Raw genomic sequence first — 13080 nt, forward strand, 5'->3', positions numbered from 1 at the left:
TCAAATTTTCCATTGAAAAAATTTTAAAATAATTATGGTGGGAGAAAAATGGAAAATATTCCTCAGTTTTCTTGGGTTTTTTTTTTTTGTTTGTTTTTTTTTGCCTACTGCGTAGGATGGCTCCTTGGGGGAAGGAGAGAACAACTGTCAGGTATGGGAGATGTTGTTATGACATTCCTACTGGGGTAGAATTGGGATGCTGCAGATTCCTTTGGGTAGGGAGAAGGGCAGAGCAGTAAGCATGAGAATCTGGCACATTCTGATTAACTGGCATCCCCCGTGTGAGCTGGATAATAAAGCGATAGATAGATAGATGATAGATAGATAGATAGATAGATAGATAGATAGATAGATAGATAGATAGATAGATAGATGATAGATAGATAGATAGATAGATAGATAGATAGATAGTCTTATTCTGCTTTTTTAACTTCAGTGTAATTTAATATATAATGAAAAATTTAAGTGAAAATCCATATTACAGAAAACTGTGGCATTTAAGAGTGAAAGACAGTAACAGTGCAAACCTGGGCAGAGGTACTGGGCGTTTTAATTTGACTGGAGGAATTCTGCATAGGATTACACTGTACATTATCAGCTTCTGCTTATGTAGTTCATTTATTGTAAAAATAAAATGAATGGAGCTTAAACTATGCTCTGCTATATTTTCTGCATTCAAACTGAAGAGGAACATTCAAATGTTTCTCCTTAGCTTTTGGGTTTCAGGTTAAATATTTGGCAGATGATCACAGGAAGCATTCCTTTGGAATAACTAGGCTGTACACATCTTTATTTTCATGTAAAAGCTGAAACGTCAAGTATTCATGGTTCTTCTGTGTAGTTAATTACCTAGGCCTTGTTTCTGGAACTTTCAGTTCCTCTCTCTAGCCCCATTTTTAAATGGTTTTCCCCAGTACGAGAAAATTATAACTTCTAGGATAATTAAATTATTTTTTAAAAAATATATAAGGAAAATCACATTGGCTGTAATCCTGCACACAACTGGGTTTCACTGGTCTTCAAGCAACCTAAGTGTGCGTGAGATTTCAATCATTGTGACTGCAGTGATAAAAACAAAATAACAGCATGTGGCTATTTTTGAGAATTATGTTTTGATTTTTTGAATTTTTTTTAATTGTATAGGTGCAGGAGACTGCAAAGAAGGCCAATACTCTAAGGGCTAGTGATGATATTACCCTGTCCTGAATTGTCTTCTAATTCTAATGTTGTGAAAAAAAATGATTCTGTGATCTGAGAACAAAGATAACAGGATTGTCTAATTACATGATTGGAATTAGCAGGAGAGGTAGGTGGTCTTAGAGACTATTTACTATTTATGCAAGCAGCAGTTTTTTTCATCAGAAACACAATAGGGAGAAGTGTCTGACTACTATATGTTCCATTTAGATATGCTGAATTGGCAAACACATGTTATTCACATTGCAAAAGGAAACCTACATTCTCCATGGGAGTTAACTCATACAGGACTTTATGTAAAACAACTGAATCTGTTAGTTGAATAGGGGGCACAGACAATGCAGGGGGTAGCTATTCTGGGTTCTTCACTAGAATTAGATCATGTAGAGTCATTTGTTTCAAGCTGCTGATTTCCTGATGTGTACATTGCAAGAACAGTGAAAGGATAAGAAAGAGACTATATTGTTTACCCATTTTTAGACAATAGTGACCATAGTCCCTAGCTGCATTAAGCTAATATAATTTTTAGCATCTAGATACAGTCCCATGGGATATGGCAGCTTGAGCATATGAAAGAGCTATGCAATATACTTTTAATAAATCAAAGTTAATGTACAGTGCAATCCTGGGCAGAAGTAAATGCCACTGTATAAAATGAGATTTATTCTCAGATAAGCATGTATAGGATTCCACTGGTAAAATGGGCCCACTGTAGCAAGTGAAGTTTGTCCAGAAATTTGATCCATGATTAGCTGATATACAAAAAGAAGGATGACCTTGCTTTGCACACAGTATGTGCATCATCCCAAACAGCCGGATCGTACATGGGGATCTAACTCAGCTTTCCAGAACATGGGTGTCAATTATCTCAGATCTTTATTTAGAGCTATGTAAGGCAACTTTCCTCACAACCTTTCTCTCTCTTGGTTCTTCATGCTGTTATTGTCAGTATTTTATGCCATATCCATCTCAGTGATGGGAAATGCATGATGCATTTTAACTCTTCAGAAACACAGCATTTTCACAAAATCATTGGAATCATTAGTATCATTAGATTAGAAGAATCTCTATAATCATCATCCCTTTATAGCTTGTCACTCAGGAAGACTCACCTGTAGACCTAGAGTGCTAATTCATAATTCTGTGAATCTATAAAGAAGGCTATTTGTGCTTTATACACACATGTAGCAGATTTTTTAAAAAGCACTAATTTGTATGTATCATGCCCTCACTTGGATGGTCCAGGGTAGCCTGATCTTGTTAGATCTCAGAAGCTAAATAGGGTTGGCCCTGGTTAGTACCTGGATGAGAGACCACCAAGTCTCTCCAGAATTCCTGAGCAGAGGCAAGCAATGGCAAACTACCTTTGTTTATCTCTTGCCTTGAAAACCCCTCAGGGCCTCCATAAGTCAGCCGTGACTTGATGGCACTTTCCATCACCATGATTTTGAAAGTACATGGATTTATGTTACAGATTTTGAAAGTACATGGATTTTATGTTACAGAGATTTATATTACAGAGATTTAAGAATATTAGTTTTGATTTTCAGTTCTCGTCTTTGTACCAAAGATGCACTTATATGAGAAAGCATGTGGTTTACCCTGTATTTAGGTATCATTATGGGATCAGTATCTTCGAGTTCCATTTTTTAAAAAATAATAAATGACATTTATTACAGTATAACTTACACATCCATGCACACACACAAATTTAGATATAGAATTTGCTTACATTCTTGTATGCAAACTCTTCACATTCTATCACCTTCAACTGAATTTAAGCAGTCCATGTTCAGGACTGTAGCCATTGTCCGTGGCCACTTCTGCACTGTCATTTGTGTCACTCATTTGTCCCTATTGCTTTGCCCCCCCTCCACATGTGTTTTGCTCCCTCTGGGACTAAAACCCTGAAGCCATAGGGACAAATGAGTGACAAAAATGACAGTGCAGGAGTGGCCCATGTTTTCTCCTAATCAGCTCATGTGGGGCTCAGTAGGGGAGGTTCCTCCAGGAAATCTTACTAAATCAGTACACTGATTCTTGAATGCCATTTATATCAAGGAGTTAATCATGTGAACTAATTTTAGTTTTGGATTTTTAATTTTTATTTCTGTATTCATTTCTTTTTTTATTTCTGTATTCATTTCTTAGCTCTTTCACAGAAGCAAGCAGCTACATAAAGCTGCTTCATGTGGCAACCCATTTGTGTGAGCAGCTTCTCACATGAGGCCAAGTTATGTTCCCCACAATACCACAAAAATGAGTGCCTAAGTGAGAGAAATGTCCATGCAGCTGTATTTCAAGTGGCCATTTTTCTCAGCAACGTGTAGTTCTTAGTCCTTCATAAAGTCTATTCCACATTTTTGTTAACATCTATTACAGTTGTACCCAGCTCTCTCTTGTAAGATCTCACATCGGGTGACTTGAGGTAAATTAGGTTCCCACAAATCCCATGCTGTCTCAGATTTTTACAGCAGTAGAACTAGTCTACCTCAGGGTTATTCTCTGGAAAGAGCAGAGGAATGAAGAAAAAGCTTTATTTTGTTTACTACAGAATTTTTCTACTTTTTAAACTTTTTTACCTTTCAGAGGAAAACAATTAAAGATACACGTGCTATGGTAGCATAGGGTGCAACAGTTTGCAAGTAATTCTCAAGTAATGGGTATACTTGTCATTTTTCTTATAGTAAATGAAGGCATTTATACTTTTAAATTCCACAGAATGTCATATAGTACAATTTTATACTCTAAGCTGTAAAGGAAGTGTTCGTTTTGTTAAGTCAGGAAAAAAGTTTTTGTTTGATAGGAAAGTAAGCATTGTATATAATTCAGTCCCCCCCCCAAAAAAAAATTCTGTTCCTCCAGGAATTAACCCCCCCAAACTACCACCAGTTAAAAAATTTATTGAACTTTAACATCTGTAAGTATTCTGAACTTTACTTTGACAAGCCTTTATTGGCATATGTATATACATACAATAGGAGATCAGATTAAATATAGATCGGAACATTATTCTGGAGTTCCTTACTTCACACCTGTTTGTAAGATAGTACAGTGTGATATTTACTAGCAAATGCTTGCTGTCATGATGGCCTAAGTGAGTTTGGACAGAACGTATAAATTTCAAGAGCACTTGAAGGGCACAGTTTATATTTCCAAAAATCTGAATTAAATATTTTGCTTGTGATTAGTTTAAAATAATCAAAGAAATATTTTGCTTGTGATTAGTTTAAAATAATCAAAGAAATACAGAGAAGTGTGAAAGAGGCTGCACACAGAGTCTTGGAGATAGTTTAAAAAAGGGAACTATACACATTAGCAAACCTAACCAGTAGTTGTAGTGGTTAAACTTAAGTGTTGAAACTCTGAACTTTTGGTATGTATTCATTAAAAATCCTGCCAATTGTATTATATGGACCCCTGAATTACTTTCCCAAGTATTAATTCAAAGAAAGAACTGTGTACTTAAGCATGTACAATGAGAAATATGAAATCATGGATCATGTGCAATGGTAAGGCAAAAAAACACAGCTGAAATTATGAAGCCAGCTGAGGGTGCTTCCACATTGGTGTTTTGCTCCACCTTGTTGGTCCTACTAAAATAGATATTTTTAGAGCATATGTATTATGTCTTCCAGTCATCCATGCACTCTTTCATCTCTATCTGTGGCTTTTCCTAGATTGGTCCGATGTACCCCAAACTTGGTTTGTGCCAATATTTGCACAAAGCCAAGAGTTAAAGTGGGTTTGCCCACAATGTGGATGGGAAGGTGTGAACTTCCAAACTTTCATGCCCACATCCATGCCATTTTCCTTCATGTCTTCTTGTTCCCAACATCCCCCCCCCCGTTCTGGAGGGTTGTTTGTTATTTTGTTTATTTGACAATTGCTATATTGTTAAATGGAACCACTACCATGTTTCTAAAAAGGGAAAGGCCCTGTAGTGTTGCAGAAGCAGGAGACAGCAGGCACACGGGGCTAACAAAAACACACACAAGAATACCCTGGGGTGAATTCTCTGTTGCTGCTACAGCAAATGCATTTGCAGTGGCAATGAATACACAACTGGAAATCATCATCATCATGTGGAAGCAGCTTCTGAGGGTATTTATGCATTTATTATTGCAATATGTATACCTTGCCTTTTCAGGTGGCTGAAGGTTGAATACAAATCAAAATGTAAAACATTTAAAATGCAATTAAAATAAATAAATAAATTAAAATAAAGTGCTTGCAGCCTATATCACATTAAAAGCCCTTGAGAATAAATGGCCTTGTGGTGCCACCAAAACACCCCTTGGGACTACACCTCCCTTGGGGAGCCTATTTCATAGGGTGGGAACTAACATGGAAACAGCACAGGTGCTGATTGTTGCCAGATGAGCTGTGTTAATAAGGGGAACAGCAAGCAGGTGGCATCCTGAGGATCAAATCTGAAACTGTATGTATAAGAAATTCTGGTCATTGTCAAGTATTATCTTGTCTACTGAAGGAAGAATATGTTACCCTGGAAGCATTACTGGTGACTTGAAAGAATGCTCTCTTTCAACAGTAGTACTGTTAGTAGAATTATACAGTAGGGCCCAGCAGACACTGTAGGGAAGAGGCAATCAAACAGGGTGTTTTTCACAAGAAATCAAGCAGACATTGTTCCTATAGAAGCTGTCCACCTTCCTGTAGCAGAAGGCTTTCCCCCCCTCCCCCCCACTGTGGGGTGGTTTTTCATCCCAATTCCCTGTCTCTGGTCCTGTAATGTTGCATCCACCTGACACTGTTTCCTGTACAAATTTTGATCATCCTTTCTCCTTCAGCGTGGGAAGTCATCCAGATAGGTTAGGTCATGTCTCTTCCAGCTCCAGGCAGGGCTATGCAATTGTTTGCCCGTCTCTATTGGCTAGATCGAGGCTGACCCTCCAGTCTAAATAGCCCTGCAGCTCTGGCTCCTTGGTAATATTGTTAGGATCAATCTTGATTACTCACCATTCAGGATAGACAAGGACAGATCTATTGGCTCCTTCAGGGACAAAAAAAGAAGGATTCTTCGAGGGAGAGGTCCCTACAGTCTAAATAGCCCTGCAGCTCTGGCTCTTTGGTAATATTGTTAGGATTAATCTTGACTACTCACCATTCAGGATAGACAAGGAGAGATCTATTGGCTCCTTCAGGGACAAAAAGAAGAAGGATTCTTCGAGGGAGAGGTCCCTCTTGTCCAAAGCTTCAGGCATTGAAGATTGGCTATGTGAAGCCCTCCCCAGTGCAGCACTGACTGCTGTGAGGCCTAAAGGATCTGAAGCTTTGGGTCTGGCTGCAGCCTCCTTCTGAACAACACCAATGGCTCCCAGTTGTAGGCAGCATGTTCTAGCCGGACCAGCAGACACGGCATGGGATGGCACCTTTCTGGGTAGATTGGAAGCTTCTGAGCAAGCAGGAACATCATGGGAGGCTTCAGATGGTGAGAGACCCCCCTTGGCAAGACAGCAGCTTCACTTTGACCCACAGTCTGGACCCCAGACTCAGTGTTCGGATGGGGGAGAGTTTGGTGATGCAGGGGCCTCTCCAAGTAGCCTATTGCCAGAAGAGTGGTGGCCAGGTGGGAACAAACATGGTGGCCACATCATTTCCCCTTGTGTTTTTTTAGTGCACCCCTACCCTGGGTCTTTCGACCTTCTGTGATGCTGCCACAGGGGAACCAGATGGGTCTGCAGACATTTGGGACCCTGGCTACTGCCTGGATCTTGGCAGATACTAGCAAACTGGCTAGGAAGAGCTGGAAGGGCAAGGAGTGAAAAAGAACTCACTCCAGCAGAGGCAATCCTTCTCCCTCACAACATGGGCCATCCTCCTCTTTGGAAATCGAATCACTGCCTCCTCCACTGGCCAAAAGATTTAGAGTTATCAGAGGATGAGAGGCCTCGGTAGCCAGTCTTAGCAGGAGAGAGATGGGCCTCCAGAAGTAGTGAGAAATTAATCCATCGAGGTTTGCATAGATGTCTCCCAACTTCAGTTTCTGGGTTGGATGAACTCCCTCTGACAAGCAATTCAACTTATGTGGACTTTGAAAAGGAGGTAGAAGAGTGGTCAGGAGACGACACATCTGCAAGAAAATTATTATAGGATTTTTCAGGAAGAGCATTTTCAGGGGCTTCTGCAAAATGTTATCCATACTCTGAATTACCAATTAAAAACAGCAAAAACACCCAGATCAGCTGTTTTGGCCAAGATGGATAGTAGGTGTTTTAATAGGCTGGTGAGAGGGTTCTCAGTTTGTCCCTTCCCTGATTTTTTCCTGAAGATGTGGTAAAGGTGGAGTGGGCAATCCTTGGCAATGGCAATTCCTTGACTGCTATTGCTAGGAAGTTCTATGCTCTTCCAAAGGATGTCACAGACGACCTTTAGTGGACACACTGGTGGTGGCTCTGCACTCAGGAGTGGTATTATCAAAAGATGGCGACAATGCCCTAAAGGATGCTGTGGATAGAAAGAATAAGAGTTGCATTTCCCCCCACAAGGGCTCAGTAATATTAAGGACAAATCCTTGGTTTGTGCCAAAGTTGAACTCCACTTACCATGGAAATCAGCAGCTAGTGTTACCATCATGAGAACATAAGAGAAGCCAATGTTGGTCACACAGTGGCCAAAAGTACCAGGTGCCATCAGGAGGTCCACCAGTGGGGCCAAAGCCCAAAGCTGGTGCATCCTAAGGAAAAGATGTGGCATGAGTTGGATGTCTGCAGAGCTCTGCATACCTATCTGGACAGGACAAAAAACTTTAGACTTTCAGACTCATTGTTTGTCTCTCACAGCAGTCCAATGCTGGGCAAGAAGGTCTTGAAGGCCACTCTTGCCTTTTGGGTCAGGATGTGTATCACAAAGGCATATGAGGCTTTGGATCTGCATGCACCAAAAAATATTACAGCACATTCTACCTGGGCTACTGTGTTCTCTGCAGCTTTTTTTAATAAGGGCCCCAGTGGAAGACATTTGCAGAGCTGCTACATGGTCTACATTCTCGACCTTTGTGAAGCACTACACAATTGATCAGTTGCAAGCTAAGGAGGCATCCTTTGGTAGAAGAGCATTGCAGCAGGTTTTGGATCTGTAAAGAAAGGGTATTATCCCACCCAGGGTGACGGCTTGGGCATATAAACAATCTGGATGACTTCCCACACTCAAGGAGAATGAAACATTGGAACCTACCTGAAGGTTTCTTCTCTTCAGTGTGGTGAAGTCTGCCTAAACAACAGCAATAACAATAACAACAAAGAAAAGAAAAATAATAATGTGATACAACGATGGAGCTGGGCTATAGAGAGTCAGCCTCAATCCAGCCAGTAGAGACTTAAAAAAATTTGCATAGACATGACCTAATCAATCTCCGGATGCCTTTGCCCCACTGAAGAGAAGAAATCTTCAGGTAGGTTCCAATGTTTTGTTCTATGCTATCGGCAGTTTGGTGTAGTGGTTAAGTGTGCAGACTCTAATCTGGGAAAATGGGGTTTGATTCCCCACTCCTCCACTTGCAGCTGCTGGATGACCTTGGGCAAGCCATAGTTCTGACAAGAGCTGTCCTTGAAAGGGCAGTTCTTGAAAGAGCTCTCTCAGCCCCACCTACCTCACAGGGTGTCTGTTGTGGGGAGGGGAAGGGAAAGGAGTTTGCTAGCCGCTCTGAGACTCCTTTGGGTAGTAAAGGGCAAGGTATAAATCCAATTTTCTCTTCAGTTTTTTTTTCCAGATGACAAGCATATTCACTCAGTTAAATTTTATGAAATTTTATTAATTATTCATTTTGTTAATAGGGTTAAGGAGACTAAAGTTTAAAAAAATGGGTATGGTGGAAGTTTTTTGTAATTTTTGACGTTGTAAAATATATACAGATTGTGTTATCTGTGAGCTTTATTTTATATCTACTACCCACATCGAATTTATTTTTCAAAGGCTTATACCTAAAATTATTTTTTAAAGCTTTGAAACTTATTTGTAACTGTTATTACATAAGTAAGGCTTCAAATGGCCATTTTAAAACATTTTTTGGTATGTCATTATTAAAAAAAAAATAAAAATTATATTTTACAGAAAAGAAACTGTGGTGGGCAGATCAAAACTTAGGCCAGCTGGGTACCTGCAATAAGAGGGATGGAAGAAATCCCACAGTGCTGCGGAACAAAACTTCAGGAATCGTGCACATGAAAATTTATGATAAGGCAACACAGCAAGGTAAATGGTGTTCTATATTATTTTTTAAAAATAATACTTGTAGTATATCCATTTATTTATTTAAAGCATTATTTCACTGCCTTTAGGCCAAAAATTGGCATCAATAGTAGCACATAACTCCACAGAAACAGAAAAATCACTTTTTTAATAAAAGAGAGAGAAAAAAATGAAGCTGTGATAAGCCTAAGGTGTTACACAGGATTTCACCCCATCCCTCATATTATCAAATGGGGCTCTGGCTGCTAGATATAGCCACTCCTTTAGATGTAATTTGGTAAGAAACCTTAGCAACTAACAACAACAGTGCAAAGAAGAGGCTTTTTCTCTTCCAGGCCACAGTACGCCTCAACTGCTTCTCACCATCTGCAGCACTGAGTATCACTACCAAATTGATGGAACCCGAATGTTTAAATAATACTAACACTTGCATGTGGACAAATGTTTCACTACAATCTAGCACAAATATCCTTAATACTACCTTTGGTACTGGAGGGAGTAGATATCCATCATGATTAGTAGCCATTGATAGCCCAGTCATCCATGAGTTTGTCCATTCCCCTTTTAAAGCCTTCCAAGTTGATGGCCATGGCCACCTGTTCGACAAAACCTGTTTCATAGTCAGATCATTGTCTGCTGAAGGCACGGGTAGTTATGGTTCCTCATTCCTGCAAAGGCTGTTCCAGTGGTCGACCCCCAGAGAATGATAAATCCACTTAGTTTCCAGAATGCTCTGGGAAAATTTGAAAGTCTTAACAGTGACAAGGCTCTGTGGAATACTACATTGAGGTAATAAAAGAATTGCCTTCACTGCAGTATCCTCTTCATCCCTCCTTTAGGAATCTGGCTCTGTGGTTTCCTTCCAAGAGGGGGAAACAGAAGAGGGTGGGAAATGTCTGCCGTAATATTGACAGAAAACTCATGCCAAATATGACAGACCATATTAAAGAGCCCACTCCCAGGCCTATGAATTTGTAGTGACAGTGGTAAAGTATTATTTATCCTCTACTATTGTGATGGCTGAATGGCATCCAGCACAACTATTAAGAACTGGAGTGATAGTAGGTAGACTATTGGTTATGACACTTTTGCATAATTCTGTGTTGAACAATTTCTTAAGTGATCAATTAGTAGACATGTTAAAATCACTATGTAGTGCTTGTATAGCTTGAGTATTGTTTCCCACCATCAGTGTTGACTTGATACTTAGTGTTGTTAAAGCCTCCACATGAAGTTTAGATACCTGTGGCTCCTGTTTCTGAAAGCCTGCTCAGGAGAAGCTGAAACATACTGTCACAAAGAACTTTAATGTTTCCCTTGCCAATGGGGACGTCCCAGGACATCTTAATGGGGCAAGGGGTTCTGTCCAGTTATAGTCCAGTCTCTGGGTGGCTAACAATTTAAAACATACATGATAAAAATAACATTTTCAAACCACTAAAATCAATCCCCTCAACACACATTAAAACAATTAAAAAACAGGGTTAAAATACATGCACAACATAAAAACAGCCTAATTTGCCTTTTTAAGAGAAAATAATTGAGCATATTATGTCAGTAAATTATTCTTCTGTTTCTGTGGAGTTATAAACTGCTTTGACAGAAAAGCAGACAAATAAATAATGTGTTTCCCAGATAACTCATGTTCAGGGAAGAATTGTGTTGGTTGCTTTGGTTGGGGTATTCTTTCTTTAACAGACTCAGTTTTTAGCTTAGGAATCTTCTTGGTCCTTGTTTTTCTATTGGAGAAAAATGTAACTAGAATGGCCAAAAATGTATTTTTTCAGTTACATTTAGTTTTAAAATGATCTCTCCTTTTGGATGCCCCTAACCTATTCATGCTGACTCATTCTACAGTGACCTTGAAGCTGGACAATTGTGTTGCCTTTGGCTCACACATTTTTGTCTTAGCTCAGGAAGGATGGCTCCAGAGGAAACAATTTATGCAGTAGCCAAATTGCTCACTCACAACTTTAATGCCAGTAGCTCACAAAGTAGAATTTTTGCTCCCAAGACTTCACATCTTAGAGAGCTGAAATCTGGTAACCTGATCTCCTGTTGTTCTTCTGGCTCAGGGCCAGCTGCAGCCAGCTGTTCAATTACTGGCTGAGGGCCAGCAGGTAGCTCTTCATCTGAGAAAAACTGTGCCATCATTCAGCACAGACTGACTTATGACAACTTATTTGTTTCTGGGTACAGTTCTATGTGCTGGTTTTTGACCTTTATAGCCTCTCACACCCTGAGACCTTTGTGCTTACAGGACTGTCTCTTCCCATGAGATGCTGTATGGCAACTTTGCTCATCTCAGTCCAATTTGTTTTCAGTCCCCACCTGTGATGGTTAAAATTGTTTATGTATGGTCATTGGCTTGTACTTGGTTTTGCTCAAGATCTGGAACAGTATTCAGAATCATTCAGGAAGGTACTTAACATATTTCAGATTTTTAGGAAGCAGAACAAAACAGAACCATTTAAAGCAGAGAATGTAAGTGACTCAGTTAGTCAGGTGATCAGAAGGATGGTTTTTGTTCAGTTCTGGTTATTGTTTACGATCTCTTAGTTTAAGTATTGATTTTGATTTTTTTTTGTTCTTATACAGTACCTTGAGTGCTCTTTAGGATAAGGTAGGATATAGATATAGATGGGCTTTTTGACTTTTTTATTAAAGAAAAAATTACAAATAGTTTTTAAAAATTCCAAGTAATTAAAGAACTTTTTAATGAAAAAATTTGAAGCATCACATTCGGAAGACTATAAAAGCCTCACCTCTGGAACTGGACTAGTAATTTTATAGCTCCATGAGTATGCTGTTATGATTGGATTATTGGAAGGCTTAAATTTTGTAAGTGAAATATTGGAGAAAATCCAATTTGCTGAAATTTTTAACTTTGAAAGATTTACTGACTTGAGTGTCTTCATGGAAAATACAGTATACAAATTTATGTTCTGGATTTCATGTGGAACTACATGATCCAACATTTAGTTTGAAACAAACTTTAATATCTGCACTATGGTGTAACATGTTGCAAAATAATCCTATCTGTGTGTATGTACTAGACAAATTTCTGGATTACACTTTAACTTGGGGATGGTACATAAGAACATAAGAGAAGCCAATGTTGGATCAGGCCAATGGCCCATCCAGTCCAACACTCTGTCACACAGTGGCCAAAAATACCAGCTGCCATCAGGAGGTCCAGCAGTGGGGCCAGGACATTAGAAGCCCTTCCTCTGTTGACCCCCCCCCCAAGCACCAAGAATACAGAGGATCACTTGCCCCGGAGTCCCTATCTATACCTTGTGGCTAATAGCCACCGATGGACCTCTGCTCCATATGCTTATCTAATTCCCTCTTGAAGCCGTCAATGCTTGTAGCCGCCACCAACTCCTGTGGCAATGAATTCCATGTATTAATCACTCTTTGGGTGAAGAAGTACTTGCCACCACAGTCGGAACAACGAGACGGACAACAGTTCTTGGTCAACACAAGGGCGACTTTATTAACTATTTACAATTTAATAACAGCAACCGGCAAGGGAGCATCTTCCTAGGTAGCAGAACAGACAAGGCAGGTGTCAGGCTGACCAACCTCCTTGTCCGATATGCGGGCGAGTCACCAACTCCGGTCTTGGGCCATTAATCTGGCTTGCGACCAGCAGCCCAGCCACAGGTA

At 39.8% G+C, this 13080-nt stretch overlaps 1 protein-coding gene across 1 annotated transcript in view; it reads left to right on the forward strand.

Annotated features, from left to right (window-relative positions):
* The window catches only part of LRP1B (LDL receptor related protein 1B), a gene marked incomplete at both ends in the record, with an annotated part of 332345 nt that overhangs the window by 136182 nt on the left and 183083 nt on the right, over nucleotides 1–13080 (forward strand). The window contains one exon of the mRNA XM_015412125.1: nucleotides 9271–9411. Coding sequence (XP_015267611.1) covers nucleotides 9271–9411 — 141 coding nt within the window. The remainder of the gene's footprint in view (nucleotides 1–9270; nucleotides 9412–13080) is intronic.

This window comes from Gekko japonicus, unplaced genomic scaffold (assembly GCF_001447785.1).
Source record: "Gekko japonicus isolate JY-2015 unplaced genomic scaffold, Gekko_japonicus_V1.1 scaffold2043, whole genome shotgun sequence".
Lineage (NCBI taxonomy): Eukaryota > Metazoa > Chordata > Lepidosauria > Squamata > Gekkonidae > Gekko > Gekko japonicus.